Genomic DNA, 20,482 nt, shown 5'->3' with positions numbered 1-20,482 from the left:
TGAACACCCTTTAGAGGCAAAGTAAAAGCTGGGATGTAGTTTTAGTTCAATTTCGATGATCTGCATATAAAGACACTTGCAAGAGAGTCCATTTCTGTCTACCTTCATTCTTCTAAATATGTTTGCGTCGCACAGAGGTTTCCGAAAGAATAGAAAACGGGTCTTTCAATGCGACGACTAGCCAGATTTAATGTACAAATAATTTATATGGCACCAAAAAGGGTGGGTCATCTCCAAATAAATTCATCGAAAAAATGGATGTAAACATTTTCAAACTGACACTTATAACGAACGTATGCTCGTATTAGTATCCGTAATCGCAAACGATATTATATGATCGTTCAGGGTCATGTCTAGACGCCCACATATGAAACTCCTACCTCAGCATCAATTTTACCAGGTTCTAACTTCAACCCACTGAGTAAGTGCATTCAGTACATTGTCTCGAAGTTCGCTAACGTGCTGACATAGTGACAAGTAAATAAGTTCAACGTCCACACGCCTCTATCGTGATATCATTTAAAATACGTCAACAGCAAGGTAACGCTCGATACTGTCTACTACTTGATTTTGAGGATAATCCGTAGAGGTATCAATTAGAGACAGGGGGAATTGATGACATCATCGCCAATGGAGAAAGGATAGCTGACAAATACAGAGTTCGACAGCATGGCCGCCGTAGATAGGCTATCAGTGGGCCAGCGAATGCCACGTACAGGAGACGGCTTCCTGAGTAGTCAATAAAAGCACGAATTAGCAACTTCCTCGTTCGGTCGGCAACATAGAAGTGCGTCATGGGCCGACTTCGTGGCTTGTATCGCCGGCGTGGTTCGTGCCTTCTGTCTGGTTATAGCGGTCACCCTTTCCGTCCAACAAACGTTAAAACCAACGAACGAAGCATGCATCCAATCACATACGATTTTACGCTGACACAGACATAGAGCCCTTGCACATACTGGACGCGGTACTGAAGGAACGAGTTCAATAGGGTTACCATAAAGATACTACTACTGCTCGCAAAATACAGTGATCTGTTTCCAGTTTGAAGCACCCCGTTCTGTTCTAACACACGATTGTTCCGAGCACATTTCCTCATAGGATAGCGTTAATTACATTATTGATTAACGGCAATATTCAGCTTTGTTCAGTTTCCATGGTGACAATTGTTGGAATATTTTATAGACTGCCGTTAAGGAAATCACTGCTAACACACACACACCATTAGCGGAATTGTATCCGTATTGATCGTATTAAACTCGTAGAAAGTACGAAAGGACAATTTCTTTTTTAGCCAGACCAACAGTCTGCTTGGTATCGGTATCGACAATAGGAATGAGAGTAATCGATCGAAGGAAGGATCGATCGATTTGTACGTAGTAGGCGATCTCCAGGTAATTTTTCTACTTCATAATTTTCCCTGACGTTGACGCTTGTCTGCAATTGTACGTGCCATTGTACGCTACATCGCTTATCTGCGTGCCACACATACTAATTAGGACTATAATTAGTTCGCTATAATCTGTCGGCGGCGGACAGCAAGACGGCGGCAGTTGAAACGATGGCAGCAACAACGGCAGCAAACAAAACGATCCCAAATAAATATCATAGCTTGATTGGCTATATGTTGTTTTTTTTTTTATTAGAGTTAATGCCATCATGATGACGGTACCACTGATTCCTGTGGTAATTATAACGTATGACGCTACTGTCGTTACAACCTGTATACCGTACAGAGCAAGGCTCATTCACGAATATGATTGACTTTGTCCTATTTACTTTCCGTTACTCTAAAAAGAAATAGGAAGGAAAGACTACTATGATTATTACCATTGTCCTCGCTGCGGTAGATATCGATATAATCACCAGCATCTGTGAACAGCGCAACGATAGCAAATATTAGAAGCAGGCTCTAACCATAATATTAAATGAACTGTTTTTTGGTGAAGAGTTGAAGTCGCATACCTTCACGGCACAGTCATGAGGTAGCAGATACACTGCCGGAGCTATGTTCACTAAGAGACGAAAAGTGCTCGCAAAAGCAAATCTACCTCATAAAATATTGTATTACATCATAGCTTAACGAAATGATTCGTACATAAAAAAACAGAACGACATTACGTAGCAAAATACGAAGAGAGCGTTGCTTACGATTACCACGATAGGCATTTTCTTATAATGAAAAACAAACGTATATATCGTATACATGCTTGTAACTTACGTGGACTAACGAAGTTACATGGGTACCGGTAAGTAAGTTGTGTCAATTTTCGAACTCTAGCAGCCTAGTTTTAAGGTTATACGTCTGCTAGAAAATCTACACCTAACTAATCGGCCAATTGTGGATATCGCTATTTGTTAATAGGTCCTTGTAGTTAGTTCTTTAATAAGAAGAGCCATTTTCCAGTAATAAATGAAAATCATAGCGGTTACTGCCACCACGACATTTTTCACTATAAACGTTGAAGCTGCAGCCGACGTTATTTTTTCGGGGTAAGCTTAACCGCCAACGCTTGAGTATCGGGCAACTTGTTCCAATGACCATGGTACTGTATTGAGAGCGCGTCTTTCGCAACATGTACTAATAACGGATTTCGAAAGGGGCGGGGTGCGGGGGGTATCACGGATGAGTACAACATTGTGTCGTCTGTTGCTGTTGATAACGGCGATACTGCATAGTCTAGTTCCGGAAGTTTACCCAGAAAGATTTCCCAGTCTAGCGCGAAAGTCTACCGCCAAACAGAACGGACTTGAGTGACTGCTTTACTGACCGGATATGATTCGTCGGTGTGATAACAACGTCAACGTAACGATACTACGATGCCTTGTAAAGTGCAAAGAGCCATCATTTATTTGCCCTGCGTAACATAGTATGCTGTTATGTATGGTTCCTAGTTTTCCTATTTGCTTCGTTGTACTGAAAATGTCTAAACTAACTATTTTTCAGATGCGTGTACTAGATCTTCCTTTCTACAGTTCTATATGTTTTCAAGAGCTGATATCAGTGTGTTTTGCCTTATGATCTAGAATTGTGAAATTCTTTCTAGGCAACGTAGATCCTGCCCTTTGTCCTCATCCATTTCATAGAAATTTATTTTGCTTTTGTTCACGTTATCTATCATTGGTTGTTATTAAACGTCTACTTGTTTGTTACGCGCGTGTACATATTAAAATTTACAAGGTGCTGAGCAAATGTGGATGTTGCCTATAGGTATTTCATAAACAAAATCTTCACTAAAAATATACGAAAGAATAGACCATCAGTAAATATTGATCTATACAGAAAGAGCTGAGCATTTACATCTAGCAACATTGTGTTAAGGCTACAGGTATCTAAGTTAATAAGTTAGGTGGCGGCGATAAGCCATGAGGTCAAGATCATACCCTTTTTACTGAATCATTTCCAGTTAATTGACGATGGCTTTTCTACACCTTCTAACTATTTCGAGTTTCGTTAGACTATTGCTAACATGTCTATATTGCCATGGCTCTTTCCCGTCTACATAAGATCCTATACATTCGATCTTGTAGCTCTGTCAAGAGATGACCAAACAGAGGCCTATTAAAATGATTCATTTAAAAGGCTTCCAGCATTTGTTAGGCACCGTAATCATCTTGCGGATCCCCTACACGGTGAATCCTTGAACCAGTCGCATATCCGCAGATAACGTCCACAGCTATAGCTCTGAGTCTGTGACGAAATCTGATCGGGCACCAATATTGGCCTCGTTTAAGAATTGTGCCTTTTCATGATGGTTGTCACAGTAGCACAATATCCGATTTATTACAACTTTATTGAATGGCTATTACATGATGTATGTATCTATACGTCATGCAGTTCCTCTAGCCAATTGTCGATTTGTCCGTTAACTGACATAGCAATGCCATACTTTCTTAATAGGCCGAGATTATGCCATCGGCTATAGGCCTAAAGGAAAGCGTTGGCATTAAAAAAAACGTATGTGACAACAAAGAGCGTCACCTAGATAGCTTCGTCTCATTTTTAATCAATCGATCATCCTTAATCGATCATATCTAGTTGTTCGTATCGTGGATCGAGCAATTGTCGGTATGTGTTGCTTGTAGATCCTGTCGTGCCGTGTTTTTTGGTAGTTTGATAGTTGGACATGTCGAAAAATATTACGCTATATATCTTTGTGTTACAGATGTTGATGAAATTAGAACTATAGTCTTTACAGGAATACCATCTCGTTTCGAAATTATGCCAGCGCTAAGATAGTGTGAAGGTGAAAAATTTGGAAATTCCCACTTACCGTATAACTCGGCATGAGACCATACCTAATCAACAATTTAGATTCGCTAAGTAGATTAGCTAATTTTCCTAGAACACATGCTAACCCCCCAAATGCTTACTCCAAAATCCCGATTACGCTATACCATCCAGTCCCATCCAGTACTGCATGAGCGTTCTAGTTAACCCTATACAGAGGCAGCAGTTGAATGCGGTTGCCCTAATACGCCACAGATTATACTTAATGGCTAGCCGAGCTTGCTTGAATTGGCTAGCCACTAGATTTCGCCTGTTCTACTTCCGAGGCCTACTAGCTTCTCTGTTTCTCCGAGACGGCCACAATCTATGTTTGAGCAGATCATCCTGCCGTTTACTAGCATGACTAGGACAATCATTGTGGGTCAGCAAGCCATCCCCCACTCCTTTTCTTGGCCTCCTTCGGGCTCACGTCCTGGCCCCCGAACCAGGACTGAGAAAAATAGCTCAGCTGGTTGCTGTACCGCCTTCCTGTCAGCATCTACGGCCATACTGCTACTGACGACGAGCGTGCTTTCACCGCTTCTACCCTATTGACTTCCGCAAGGGTCGGAATCCATAACTTCTATGCGTGATTGCCCTATGTCTATATGTATCTCTACGTATGTGTGTCTCGGTCGGTAAACAGAGTTAGATCAAATTTGTATATGGGCTTCTTTCTGCGAGCGAGCTAGTAAATGGGGATGTGTGTGCGTTTGTTTAAGTGCGACTTCTTTCAGAAGAACAGCATTCTCATTCTTGATTCTAATATTAAATCTCTTCTTAAAAGGCAACAGCAGAGAACAGGAAGAACCATATAGAGACATACAGGCATAGCGGAAATTTCCATCTTATCCATGTACGTTTTCTTATCCGAGAAGGGAAATATAAAGATTGGCTCGCATCTTGTAACCAGCAGCAGCAGCAGCAGCAGCAATGTAAGAAACACAGCGCGATACTGCTGTGGCGAATGGCGACCCGCAATCTGGGCCAGTTCATAGGCTTTGCCGCTTAGTCAACGAGATCCATTCGACCCAAATATAGGGTAGTGTCTCCCATTGGCTCACATACGTACATCCGTCGGTCATGCACAGGTTACGCCTCCGTAGTTGTAGGTTTGACTTTTTTTTGTCCCAGGCTCTAGACAACGCAGCGTAGCTCAGAATCACCGCAGTCAGTAACTCGCTCGCCAGTGAATTGACCACACTCTACTGACACCTAGAAACCCCAGAAAGTCTTAGAGACTGTATAAACTGAAGCAGAGCAGACTGGCGACCAGTTCGATGTGACCTTGTCCGAGCAAGCCGGGCCTCGGAAGAAACAGAGCTGTTCGCACTCTTCTGGGTCTTTGGGTTGTTGGGTTTCTAGTTGTATTTATGTCGCTCGATGGTCTGACTAGGCCCTTCTTTCGGGTGGGGTCGACAGCGCATAACCTGCTATGCTCAAGTCATTAGACTTGCCTAAAATAGGACAGGAGAACGGATAGTGGGACAAGATAGACGAACGAAAACAGATGTGAGCTTACGTGCAGGCCAATACGTGGCGCACGCAATGCTCTCATAGGCTGGTTAAATTTCACCAAAAACTAGGGCGAATCACAAGCAACTACTGCTCGAAAGTGTAGGAGAGGAAACACAACGTTTTCGTGAACTAGTGATTTTTTGCTTAAAGTTTTTCATGGAATTACATTGTATAGGCCAAAATGTCAGAGTCATGCCTCAGAATCACGTTCTAGAAAACTCAATTAGATAAAGATGACAGAATCATCTACTTTTTTTTATGGAATACAGACAAGATATTCTCCGTAATTAGGTTTTGGCTACGGAAGCCGAAATTGCTATTAGGCAGCGGATTAGGAAATAATTGACGTAAACAGTAATTGTCTTTATTATATTAAAGGGTAATTGTTTTCATTTAGATTGGGGTTAGAGAGAGAGAGAGAGAGAGAGTTTCTGCTCGTAATTTTCAGTGACAAGGAACGCGCGTCAACATCAAGAAGCGTTAACGTTTGACGAGCAGGAGAGCGCATTTGAATGCAGTACGTTTGTGCAAACAACTGCACCGAGTGCCCGTTCCGTTGTTTGGAGTCACAGAAACGCAAGCCCAGTGTCATTGAAACTTGTAACGAATTCCTAATTTGAAGATGTCCAGCGGGTAAATTAACAGAGAATTCAAACTAATCGTAAAAGCAACTCCGACTTCCAAAGATTTCCTAAGAAATTATATTTGTCCGAAGCATTAGAGTTCACGGCAAACAAATATACCTTAACATAGATAAAGAACATATATTGTCAAATACACATTTATTCACAATTGTGCCCACAAATTAAATTAGCCATAAGTCAATGGCAACAGCGCAACACGTCAACGCCCTCTACGCCTGTATTGTATACGAGACGGTGACCAATAACCTAGGCTGCACATATCGGAACCGCATCGTTCCTTTCATTCTTGTTCGCTGTTAATGTCTACGCTTCCCTTTTTTCGTCTCACACCGCATCAGAAGCGCAAGCCATATCGGCATTAATATCCCATCACTTTCCGATCAATAGCCATTGGCCAGCAATGCTATGGCCTTTCTCACATGCATCGGGCCGGTGTTCTTCTGCACGTGCACACGCTGAAGCTGGTCGCATTTGCTTACTGACCTGCATTTGTGTTTAACATAACGAACGACCTAGTTGTACATTCGAAAGAAATTAAAGACAGTTGCCACGCCGGCACGTGCAGCAATCCCGGCACAATCTCAACAAACAGCCGTCAACCACCGAACGAAGCTACTCAGGCACGGACGAGTCATTTCATTGTCGATTCATTGGTCCTGAGGGTGGCAGCAATGGCATCGGTTGTGCCGGCGGCGTGACATTTAGATTTCTCTGTCTCGAAATACCCCCGGGGGTATTTCGAAACGTGATCAAAAACGGACGGAGTTCCCCGTAGCGTGGCAGTAGTCAGTCAATATGGATAGTGGCTGTGACAAACGTTGCGTTAATAGCGACAGCAATGTTAACTTCCGATAACGTTCGATCGACGAAACGCCCGTTGACCAGTTAGCCGCTATAGCAAAACTAGCGTAGTTTGTCAAACTGACATTCAGTACTACTAGCAGAGCCCACATTTGTAGCCGTTAGCGTTCGACGCTATTACGGTTCGTTACGAACGACGTAGCCGTACTGAACGGCGTCCAGCAGCACGTTAAGCTAAGGAGGAACTGTGGAACGACGGGGGGATGGGGGTAATCGCTTATCTGGTAGACAAAGGAAGATGGCGTGATGACAGCAGTGTGCTATTCGTTACCGGATGCAATACTGGGTATCGCTGCTCGATAAGCAGGATCAATGAGTCGCAGCAAAATTTGCCCGCGGTGGTTTGTTTTTGTCTCGGCGATAGCGCTACCGCTGTTGTCCACAGACTATACCAGGCCATAATCGATACTAGTAGTTATATCTAATTAGCGGCGTATGAGTTGTTGTCTGATTACCGGCATCACAAAACCGCCGCTACCACCACCCTCAGCATTAATGAATCGAAGATGAATGACGCCTGCATGGCTCGGTGGCCCTGTGCAATACGCGCGATGTTATTGCTATTTTGTTAATGGGAATATTGATAAGTTGGCTATCGCCGCAGTGAACGGCGCCAGATGTATGTTTGGGGCACATACGTTGCGCTTTGAACGTCCGGCTGAAAGCAGTGCTAAGAATAGGGTTTGGGTGGGTGTCTGTAACAGCGGTCGGCTACAACGCGCCCGTCCCAGTCATAACTACTACTGTTTGTGGCTAAAAGGTTCATACGCGGGCCATGTGCAAAACGGAAATCGCTGTTACCGTGACGTAACTATCTTAGTTGCATTGCTCAACTTGCTCGTATCTAACTTGTATCTATAGGACCGATCTTCGAAGACAGCTATATCGACATGGTTACAGGTATCGCTACTCGCTGACGCTACGGCGGACAAACGCATCTCGGCTTCTACTGGCGTTGTAGCGTCAGCATAACGGAGACGGTAAAATTTCATAGACTATTATAGTAAGCACACCGCTGGGATACGTCGGGCCTACGCACACATTAACCAACGCAAGTGAACAATCACGTATGACAGCACAGGACCGATAAAAGCAGGTGTTGGCTAGTACTTGCAGCACAGGCGTGCTTATTCCAAACGAATTAGTAGTGAGTCAGTTAGCTGGCGGAGGTAACACATGTCGGAGAAGTAGCAACACTGTCTAGATATCGTGACGAGCTATAGACGTAATTTATATCAACTTTATACATATATATATATGAAATAACTTGGAGTGTTACTAAATACAACACGCCAACAGCAGCAGAGGCGGCGGCAGCAGGAGACAGACAAGTCAACACTAGATCAGCCCAGCATGCTACGGCCTAACGAAGTGTTCCACGTTATCTAGTAAAGCGTAATATACGACAGTCGGAGAGAGGGATCGACGTGCACCGCCAACAGCTTCCATAACGAGGAAAGTCCTCTCCTCCTAGCGAGGGGAAAGACGCAGAGGAAGGGAAATTTTCAGGTATAAATCATCGGGAAAAAGCTGCCTTATTCAACGCAGGCTTGCTGGCATCATCAACATTTCATTATCATATCAATCGAAATAGCTATTATCGTTATTATTACTATCATGCCCATTAGCAGCGTCTTCGTCGAGAGGAGACGTCAGCCCACACGTGATACTCACAAAAGTTCATGGACAGCAGCAAGAAAACAAAAGGCTTTACGGCGTCGTCGTCAGGCCTGACGATTTTTCGTCGTCGCTGGCGCAGTTCGGTCCAGCGTGCCATTTCGCGATGCTGATTAAACACAACACAAATAATAGAACAATTCAGCTGAAGAGAGATTATATATTAAACAGATAAGTTGCGACCTTTCTCATTGACGGATCATTTTTACCATATATTGGTGACACACGCACGTGCTAGTTTTTTGCTACTGCTGCTGCGGCCGTCTATGCGATACTATACAAGTACACTCAGAGTAAAATTCGCTTCCAACCGAACAAAATGGAGCATATATTACTCTTGTTTATACACATTATAGACGTGAGTGTGTGTTGGACGCAGCCCTTCGTCGGGATGAAAATGCTCGTCGGGTGTGCATATTAGCTCATACCTAAAAACGATCTATGGAGACATACAGGAAGTGTTGCCAATCTGATTCACGCCTAAAGTCTACGCAAGTAAACTATTTGAGAAATTCACAATATAAGGGTACACGTACACGAACGTCACTATATAAGTAAATAGCACAGCGGCTGACAATGGAAAATGCAACAGCGTGAGAATTTGGGAAGTTGAAACGTCGAAAGATTCTAAACTTACGCTTGAAGACCGATTGTGATGCATGCAATGTTCACTCTCGGCCAACGTCACGGACGAAACTGTTTTTCTCCTAATGAATATTGCCCCGGCAAACGACATCTTGGAAAGAAAAAGTATTGCAAAATGTCTTCTCGCACTGGGTCGGTTGCCATGCTGCAGAAGCAAACAACTCATACAGAACAAACCCAGCCATGCAAGACGTCTTGTCAAACTTTATGTTCCATACTTACGTTTTCGCTGGCCACTGACGAGAAGGGACGTTCGGCCACCACGTACAATGTTCGACCATCCCAGTGGTAATGAGGAGAAAATGGCATACGTAGAGGTACTTTGACGACTGGAGTCATTACGGGGCAATAGCACACCGCCGGGCTAATCAGCGCAAAAGCGCACACCTTTTTTGTCTTTGACTAATGCATCTTTTTATTACTACAAAAAAAAAGGAACTTTTTATGCGTCTCAATGCAACGCCTGTTGACTACGTGACAAGCGTGACCGCGTGAAGCGATAGACAAGCAAGCTTAAAATGTTAACACTAAAGAACTACATATACACGCACACATAACCCCCAACGTAGGCCCCATCCGCCCCATAGTACTACGCGCGCCTCATGAAATCACTACACGTTCGTGGAACACTGAGCTTTTGTGTATAGTTATTTATTTATTGATTCGAGAAAGGCTAGAAAGTTGTGTGACACTGAAGCCCGCAACTTCCGTAGTTGGTGCGCTAATGTTCAGGTATCTTAACTCATAAATTAAATATAATTATCGATCTGTTTGGAAAATAGGAGCCAGTAGAGTTCAAATGAGTTGACGCTGGGAGATCGCAACCGCCCAGGCCGTTCTATGCTAACGCTACCGCTATCTCTACGATCAAGTACAACGGCTAAAGAGTCTTTCTTGTGCGTCGTATTCTTGAAATGTCGTAAACAACCGACTAACAAGCCGTCTGCTCAGTTCTTCCCCGTCAATTTTATTTCCATGGCTACTAATAATGGTGCGTGTTGTATTGAACAGAAACAGAATCGTCAGGCGGTGTTCCGTTCAAGTGACGACGTGACTGTCATATGATTGTTGCGCGATTGTCCGTCCCATAATAACCCTGTATCAGTCAAGAACTTAAACCATCAGGCCCATCGAGATGGATGTTTGTGTGGGACCAGCGGACGAATAGATGGTTCTTAGCTATCACATGGCATATTATATAACTGCTAATCATCGTGATAGCTGCCGCAAGCCATAGCTCTATTAACAACAATCACTGGTTTAGTGCCAATTCGACGACCAATAGAGTACCATCATGCATTTAACAGATTTCGTCCACTACGAGAAATTTTACGGCCGCCTGCACCAGTGATCCTTGCGATTACGTACCGGCCGGAAGCACTATCACCGACAGTGGAGCGCATTGCCGATTGTATGCGATCTAATTTTTTAATACAGTAAGTATACGTTTTTGCTTTCTGACAGAAGCATATGAAAGTACACTTTCTTCTGACTTCGGTTCCAATGCCGAATAGATGTCCAGCTGGTTTGGTCTGGGGCCACTGGCCTGAAAAATCAGGTGGTTAGCCCAGGTCCCGTTAGTAGCATCCGACAGTATAAAACAGTGTAATCGGCTGGCGATCTGTCTTGACGTAACTTATAACAACGATAGAAGACGAACAAGTTCCACCATCAAACTGGTGGCCGGTGAGAAACTTGATTACAGTTACGTTGACGTCGTGGTTAACTGTTATTACTGCTTAACTTAAACCGACGATGGAGAAAATGAAGAAATTGTGTACCGTCCTTCTGGATGCTACGGCTATTGCTGCTCACCTACATACCACAACAGTAAGCGTTGCGTCAGTTATGTCATCTAGTCACCACTCCTACCCCAACCCCCATCTTATCTTCGATGTCATCTTAGACATTAGGCACGATGATGCAGGTATTAGTCATGTGAATTAGTCAATTATATTTGACTTTAGTTCACAACAAATCATCACCGTATGATGAATACTACTCTTGGTTCAGTAAAGCGGTATGAAGCTAGGGGATAGTTCAGTAACATGTAGTAGTAGTATCTGCCAACAACGTCGTGTACAATAGGATATTATACGTTGATCAGTTAGCCATATATTTGCATCTACTGCTATACCTACTATCCACGTATGTAACCGTGAGCGCTCAGTGCGGCCTACACCTACAAGAAACATTTAGTAAACCTTTAGGACCAGCCATCGCGAACAGCTTGCTTCTTGCTACATTACCAAAAGCGGCAGCAACAGAAGAACAAGCAGACCGACCCTGTATCCATGTGACTAGCCGTCTGTGCTTACAGAGTGCTTAACTTAGCAACAGGTCGCCACTTACCGCCGTCGTCGTCATCATCATCATTCTACACACAACAGCATCCGTCCCTGGCTAGGATCAAATGTCGACAAGGCCGTCCGTCTCCCTTTGTGTGTGCGCGTATACATGTATCTGTGTGTCCGTGTACGTCTTTGTGCTTATGTGAATGTGTGCGTGTCTCTATGTGAGGGTGTGAGCGTGTGTGTATGTGCGTGCCTATGCGTGCGTGTACATGTGTGTCCGTGTGCATGTCAAACACCGCTGTGTTATGTTGCGTATGTAGTGCGTTGATCGTTCCGAGCGGGGAGCCTGTTCCAGTTCAGCCTTCCCGCTCACTGATGGCAGACAAGCAGGCAAAGGGTACGATCAAAGCCAACTAACGAGTTAGCTACCCGGCCAAACGGCACCAAATCCCGTTGCTAGCGCCGCTAAAACTGCCGTAGGTCTTACTTGGCGGAACAATAAATTGGCCTTTGGCTTTTCTTATGACAGAGCCAACGTGATCATTACGAGCACTGCAGCTGCCGCCAGCTCCGTTATCGCCTGCGCGAACCGAATGAACCAGCGAACACAGTTGAACAAGCCGAAAACAAAGTCGATGCCGCTTGCCGCGGCTGCCTTCTCGTCGACTTCGCTTCCTCTCCAACGCTACCCCGGTGCCAGGGCCAACAGACCACCTACTGGCGCGGCAGCCGCTATTCCAATTGGTTTAACCCATGGCGCTGCTTTGCCTGCTCTTTCTTCCTTTCTCCCCCTGTTTGCCCCCCAGCGTCTTTTCGTTTAGCCCATAACACTGATGTAGCGGGCGCAACCCGGCCGCAGGTGGCCTTAGTGGCGGACAAAGCACATTATACACAACCGCCTCTTTTTCATGCACATAGAACTTGCCGCTAACAGTACCGATGCTGGCAAAAAGCATAAATTAGTTCCTACGGCATAGATGAAACTATACACGTTCCTACAAAGGGTTCACCCCCTGTAGAACGAGCGGCAACCGCACGATCGATGTCGAGCCATTCGCTACGACCTCTAGAACGGGCATTAGAGCTTGTGATTGAGTCTACTATGGGCACGAATCTCGCTGCGTCTGCATACGCAAGCGGCTGAGTTGCAACGATACGCGAGCTTCGACGTGGAGGAGTGTTGCCGTTGTTTCTGAAGATCAGCTGGTCTCGTCGACACCAGCCGAGCACGGCTACGGTAAAGCAATAGCGGGGATTTCACAAAACTTCGCGACTGGCGAGCTGCGTGTCCCCGTTGGCGTCGACACAGTTGTTGCCATTAAAAATAAAAGTCCTTTCCGTGTTTCGCTCGTTGACACCGTTGGCTTTTCGTTCGTTCGTTCGGCTTATGCCCGTGCGCTTCTGTATTGCTTAGGTATAATAAGCAGTGCTTCGTTCTTTCGATCACATTGCTATCTAAGCCGGCGGCAGTTCGGCTCTATTCTCGTTGAGCTTTGACTCCTGCAGGGACAAGCTATGAGTACCGAATACTAACAGTGTCCAATAATCATACATCAAATAGTATCTCGATAGCGCCTACTATGACTAACGTCGCTATTACATTTATCTTACTATCATTGTTTATTCACACAGGCTACCCTACGCTGTATGTTACAGATAGTCGGCACGGGATAGATGGCCTGGCGTTCGGCAGAACTCAGGGGTTCCTCCTGGTCCGCCGTGGGTCCGTGGCAGCAACGGTATCAGCTGGCATAGTCATTGGTCTTATCTGGTTAGCTAAGGTCCGCTTTCGACTGCGTGGCAGTTGCCGGCTGCTACGGGCGCTGGCGTCTTCAAAATGCCATCGTATCGACAAGACCATGCAGACAAACGAAACGGAGGCAAAATAACGAAAGTTCCAAAGGCGCCTTCAACTCCCCTTTATAGCGGATACTAGCGGCAACGATGACGATCAAGTTAGTGCCGTTGGGGCCTTTCTGGGACGTCGTGTTGACGACGAGGAACGACTACGGAGAGAGATTTTGTCAGGCAGACGGATAAGAGGACGAAGCTAATCTTCACATGTTACCTAAGATGTCTGACAGGAATCACACGTGAGGCGAAGCTGTGATGTAGAAATGACAGTTGCATCACGGCGACAGGCGTAGTCGTGGCTCGTAGCAGCCGTGCTAATGTTACAGTTCTATAAAGTGTTGATAGGCGAGTAAAAAGAGGCAGACTGCGTTTATTGTATTCCCGCCTATTCTGTCGTAGTTCGGGCAAGGCGCCAACACGAACTTCGTATAAAACTTTGTTCATTGCGCCGACCGTGGATGCCGCTATATCGCTGTTCGTTGTACTGTAGCCGTAATGCTCAATGCTGCTGATATTATTATTAAAGTCTGTTAAGCCGATCAACTATAAAGGGAAATATACATTGTTGTGACTGAGGGGACGCTCGGCAGTCGACAGTTAGTTTTGGCCAGGGATTAGCTCGAATACGAGATCTTCGTCTAGAAAAAGCAAAATTGAAAGAAAGTAGTAGGGGCGTCGTTAGTGCTGCTTCCTCGGCGAGCAACGAGCGTCGAACACAGCCGTCAAAAGCTAAATGACAACTAGCGGCTGACGGATGTATAGCCTAGAACGGTAGAACTTACTAGCCGGATAGCTTTGAGCCAGCTCGAACGAATTTGGATAAAGCCGACCGATAAGAGCTAGCATCTTACATGAAAAGTGAATTAACAAATTTTGTATCATGAAAGTGAACGAGTGCTGGTAGCAATCGCCAATGCTGTTCAGCAAGAGCTTGTTGCCTGCGGTAAGGGAAAGCAAAGGGGACGAGATACCGTGTTTTCAACAGAATCCGGTTTGCGTTCTATATATATACACACACACACACATATACGTAATCAAGGACTACTAAGTATTGCTGGCTCTAAAGGATTGCGATGACTCTTTGATAATAGAGAATCGAGATATGAAACTATTACAAGAAGTCTGCGTCTTCCTGCTCCTTCGGCTCGACTACTAAAATCGTTCAATTAATGGGATTAGTTTAAATTATGCAGAAACTAATGAAACAAGCATTTTTCTTAAATGAAGTCACTCGTGCATATATGGGACCACTATTACATAAACCTGTGTACGCAACTTATCTCAATTTAGACTCTCAGGCGTGTCATATTTGTAGCAGAAGTGCTATTAACTGACAGTGCCTATCGGCAAAAATCAATATATTTCTGGACTATGTACGTCTTAATCAACTGTTTTCTTCCGATAAAGACCGTCTGGTAGCGATTAATGTACGTGTGCACCGTTGCGGTTCCGTAATAGTGTGCCTCTTTCTGGGCCCACTCTTGAAGCACGAAGACGCCTGTATCTTCCGTTCCGTCAGAACATAATAAACATGATACATTCAGTATATACTATAAAGGCAAATGAATAAAGGCCATTTATTAATCACTATTTCGAGTATAAATACACTCAAATCTAATACTTTTCGACATATCCTGGGTATTCTGCTTCACTCCACTGCCGCCGCGTCTAGGCGCCGTCGTTACGAAACGTATTTGGCTTGCTTATCGAAAACTACGTCTAACGTAGTATACGAATAGCAGAGACAAAGGCAGGTTATCCAAAAGTGGCATCGAATCCAAGCAGCCTTATTATTTCAAATTGTTTTCGTAGGAGGTATGTGTATATGTCGCCCACCATAATCAGTTCCTGTGGACGTGGCCGGCTCCTTTTGACCTCACGATTATATTATGGTATTCAGCCCGCCGCTTTATGGAAGAACGCGCATCTTTGCTTACCTGAGTGCCGATGCTCTGCGAATACGACCGCCTTACAAAATGGAATTTGCGTCTAGCGCATCTGACACGAACCTGAACTGAAAAAGGATAGCTCCTCAAAAAGGCATTCGAGTACCGGAATCACCTAGACTGTGTGCGGCACATTGTCTTCGGTGCCAGTTTGTCAATCATACGCATCGATCTTGATCAATGCGCCGTTGTCAATATTTCTCCTCTGAGTTAGTACGAGCTTTGCGACTTCCGTTCTACATGGAGCAGTTCCGATGGGAGTATCCGCATGTGTCCATTCGAATCGTCGCCATACGCCATTGGCAAATTTCACTACGTACGAATCACCAAAGCTTTACAGATGCTATGATAAAATCAGCATTTGAAAAAACCGCAACACCCTTAGAGGGTGGGGAATGCTAAAAAACGGAAGCGCCTGCTAGGGTTCGAAAGCGGGCGCACCGGAAAACGCAGAAGCGGTATTTATGATGAATCGACAGTTGCGTCATCCGCTGAAGCAGGATTCGAGCAGGTAACGCGCTAACAAACGTAAATCCGCTAGACGATGATGTCGGAGACAATACCGCCGCCACACTCACTGCCATAAATTTACTACTAGTTTTCACGATGGCCACCTATAGTAATTGCTAGCGTCCGAGCCGGCGCGCAGTCCACGGGTTGCCTGCTTCCAAGACGATCGAGCGTTTCATTTCGCTATTTTGCTTGTCTGTAGTGGCGCCATAACGAACCTACTTTGGCGGACCGCGAATTGTTCTGAAATTTCACGAACAATACGATAGGCAAATAGGTCCATATACTTACCGGGTATTTGGACGTTTAAGCCGTAGTCCACGCCAACGTTACTGCTATCCTTGGGCACGGAAAAATTGACAAAAAAAAAGGTGCTCGGCCCGCCGAAATAAAGATGCTTCGCTAAAGCTCTAAAATCCTTTAGCTGACGCGTTACGAGCGTTCCTATGCAGTACAACTACTGAAGCAATGTCAGTTTTTGACAAACAGCAGGTCAACTGTCGTCTTACTAGTTCTGTTGTGTGTAATCTCAGTAGAAATACGTTGGTATCCTTCATTTTCATTAGAAGAGATGTTTAGCAATGATTTGTTGCTTTGACATAAGTTTCGTTGTTCTTCATAAAGTTTTTTTTTCGACCGTATTACTTTGACAGCCGCTGTTAGACGCTTTACCAGTATGACGGTAACAATTCGAAGAATCCAGTGATTGTCGTAGGCCCGATGCGAAGTCCCAATGTACGTTCTATCGTGTGCCGCGTCATATTCTTCATTGCTAACTATGTGCATTATGAAGCTGTATGGAACAATCCTGAAATTTTACTAGAAGCAAGGTTTCGAGTCAGTTGGGCAACAGAAAATACTACGACAACTTTCAATCACAACAGGTACAATGGGACCAATCAATGGGTGTAGAATAATTGGTACTGAATTTTCGTCGTTACCGGCGTAAATCATGGAACACGTTTGTGTTAGATGAACGATACGACCATCTACCAGTTGGTCCCTAGTTCTAAGCACGCATCTCAGTTCTCTTTTTTGTTGTGTGTCGGTTTGCCGAGTTGGCCTGCAGCGAGGTCCACGTAACGATGACAGAGGTTGTTCCCTTTGCCTTCGCACACCTGCCTATTTAATTAGCACTAGTTACTATATAGTGTTTTTGAGAACTTCTTTTTTCGTTTACTTTCAAAATCCCTACATATGCGCCGTCAATCTAAACCTGCAGTAGTACCGATCGTTCGCCAAGCCAGATCGCAAGCGGCTGAATAAGCGTCGACTATAGACTGCCAGCTCCGCGATTAGCAATCTGCTCGCCAGCCGATCTCAGCGCTAGGGCAAACAGTCAACATTGGACACTACTGAACTAGGGAGAGAAAGAGTGCGGAACGACACAAATAGATAGCAAACGTCAATAGGTTGCCAGGAGAAAGACCTGTAGATAAATTGCTTTTCTTCACTATCCCTTTATAATATATAGGCGGCGACGGAAGCGGAATACCGTCATGGACAAATAACTGTAATGAAAACAACATCAAAATTCTACTAGATGGTCAGCCTGGATTCAATAGTTTCACCGTTGTCAGAACTATAGGAGCAGCCGTTCTGTCGAACTGAACGACGCGACGTAACGGTCCGACAACACAACGGCAGAGATTGTCCTTTAGCAGGAAACAGACAAAGCCGCTAATGCAAATGGAGCGCCATTGGATCGTAACTTTACATGAACATTAGCAGCACAAATAGATATACCAAATGGAATAAAACCATGGCCAGCGGACAAATCCCGTCGGAATAGGCACGGTCTACGGCCTGCTGCGTTCGCACAGTTTGCAAGCTCATTGGACCTTTGTTGCTAGAACAAAGAAGATTATAGGATAAGTAAAAAGTTGTCGGTTATGCCATCGAAACAACTAGTATGGCCGACGATGTTGCCGTGTAGGCGGCATCATCCCCAGATGCGCGGACTGAACAACTATAAGCAAGATAGATTCGGCCGATAGATATGACTGCAAACAAGCACGCTTTCTTCTAACCGGAGTGTTCAACGGAGGAACGCGAAAGGTAACCAACAAACTAGCGATCAATATGGTCGTTTTTGCATGCTAAACCAGTCGATCGGCTAGAGTCGTGTTCTAGCGCTCGAGCAGCAGCAACAACAACGACGGCAACGTTAAACTACTGCTGCAAATGGCCGGTCGAAAGGAACTTTCGATAAACCTAAGCGCTTTCCCCCGCTCCATTCCGTACCTGTCCTCCAGTCTCCCTCGAGAGAGTCTCGTGAACATTAATTGCGACGCTGCAGATGCTACTGCGTCTATTTAATGCTGGTTCTCGCCTTCGTGCTCTATTTTCCGTAGTGCAACTGGCAATGGCATTTCTGCTGGCGTTGGGCTGCCAAACTAATCGGTGGCGGAGATTTCCAACAGGTAGTAAAATAATCGCGCGAAATAGAACCTATTCGATTCGAGATTATGCCTGCGACCGCTATGCCGTTGCCGCCTATGACGACAAAGACGAATCTTTGGCCGTAACGATCTTAGGGCCATGTGCGGACGGGCAGCGTTAGACGCCATAGAGTCTACCGCCAGTATCGGTCTGAATTCTTATAGATGCATTCGACACAGACAGAGGAGTAGCGCTGGCCGACATACAGCGCACTGATGAGTATCGAGCATCAAAAGTTTAACGTGACACTCTGCCGAACATATGGTATAGGCGTTTACGTGTGGTCAGTAGAGCGACAGGTACCTGCAAGGAACTCGTACATGCATATATTGGCCCAAAGTGTCTATGTATCCAGAAAATTGTATTTTTCGACCCGATCAACGAATCGTTGCGCGAAAAGACGGAGGAACAACGCCCTCGATGAAATGCAGATCCTGCTGCTACTGCTGTTCCAGCCCTTGACGAATGATAGATGTTGCGTTATATAGGTGGAAAAAGTTAAGGATTTCATGTCTAATTCTCTTTTCAACGATAGAAATAGGCATCTCCTTCAAACGAGTAGGCTTGCGTAGGCTAATCGAGTATACGAAAATCCTAACACGGTAGCAGTAGCAGCAGAGGATAATGTCTGACATTATCGTCACATTCAAGTTAGTACTATGAGCCGAACGACAGCTTGCAACAAAAAAAAAACGAAAAATGAAATCAAGTAGAACTCAGAGGAAGTTAAATTCTCAGACTCACCGTTTGAAGCTGACCATATGTGCCCTGTGGTAATAATCTATATAACAAAACAAATGCACTTGTTAGCCAGGTCTGTCCTTTACATTATACTCAAATGTTGTCCTAGATGCAGGACGTGTATTAATTACCCTTAGGCAAATGTCTGCTAGCAGTAGCCACATGTCTGCCTGGAATAGTTTCGAAAAAAACCATGTTTATTATATTATGTAGAGAGAGATCTGCTCGTTCAGTTAGCTTTTGGCCTCTGCACTTGTCAGTCAGAACAATCACTTTAACCGTTAACATTACCCACAACCTGTTCACTGCCTAGATTCATAGGGTAATATATATATATATGTCTTACGAAGTAAATGAGAACATTTTTCGTTATAGAAAACTCAACAGAAGCTTTATTCTGGTCTTGTATCGGTTCATGCTTTATGGATTTTTGTTGTTGCATCATGCACACATCTGTGTACAATCTGTATCATCTACACGTACTCTTTCTATATATATATATATATATATATAGAATCATTTTATAATAATTATAGTTATTATCTATATTACAATATAATAACATTAACAGGTATATTCATTGTTGTCACGTCAATATTATTAAAATTATCGTCATCATCATTACCATTCTCTGTAATATAATTATTAATAATGAAATATAATTGTATGTATATATCAGCGTCTGCGTAGTAATTACCGTCACGCGCTTACAGAAAGGATAAACCCAGTTCCTATGCTCTTGCCGCCGCCATGTCTTGCTTGAGCATGTTGTGTACGTTATTGGCTCTCGCTTTTCTTTCTTGGCGTAACAGTTATATGTCTTTCTTGGCAAATTTACATGTACATCTATGATATAAATATGTATAACGTATAAAATGCTTGTATCAAAAATATATGGATTCTAGTCCGAATGCACAAATCTGTGTACGTGTGAAGGTATGTATTTGTATCAGGCGTTCACTAGCGGAATTAGAAATCAAATTTTGTTTGGGGGCTTTATGCCTCCTAGATTGTGTCTCTTTTGTTATACCAACGCTATTGCCAACATGGTTGTGTGATGGTTGAATGAAGACCATATATATA

The 20,482-nt window shown here is 44.3% G+C and overlaps 1 protein-coding gene across 5 annotated transcripts in view; it reads right to left on the bottom strand.

Moving 5' to 3' along the window:
- LOC147758000 (uncharacterized) overlaps positions 1–10,142 on the bottom strand; it is a 52,487-nt gene extending 42,345 nt beyond the window's left edge. For 2 of the 5 annotated variants that reach the window (XR_015322551.1, XR_015322552.1), the window contains exons 1-3: positions 9,605–9,795; positions 8,965–9,076; positions 1,828–1,869 (exon numbers count right to left, since the gene is read on the bottom strand). Coding sequence is in view for 3 of the 5 variants with exons in the window: in XM_086982123.1 (XP_086838249.1) it covers positions 1,828–1,869; positions 8,965–9,076; positions 9,605–9,778 (328 nt within the window). In the remaining 2 variants the exon portion in view is untranslated. Of the gene's footprint in view, positions 1–1,827; positions 1,870–8,964; positions 9,077–9,604; positions 9,796–9,834 lie in introns of those variants that run through there. The other 3 variants (XM_086982124.1, XM_086982123.1, XM_086982125.1) reach the window with 3 other exon arrangements.
- Between the last annotated feature and the right edge of the window lie 10,340 nt (positions 10,143–20,482).

Source organism: Varroa destructor, unplaced genomic scaffold (assembly GCF_002443255.2).
Source record: "Varroa destructor unplaced genomic scaffold, Vdes_3.0 BEIS01000002.1, whole genome shotgun sequence".
Classification (NCBI taxonomy): Eukaryota; Metazoa; Arthropoda; class Arachnida; order Mesostigmata; family Varroidae; genus Varroa; species Varroa destructor.
The sequence above is the reverse complement of the archived record's forward strand: the minus strand, read 5'-3'. Positions and strand labels throughout refer to the sequence as shown.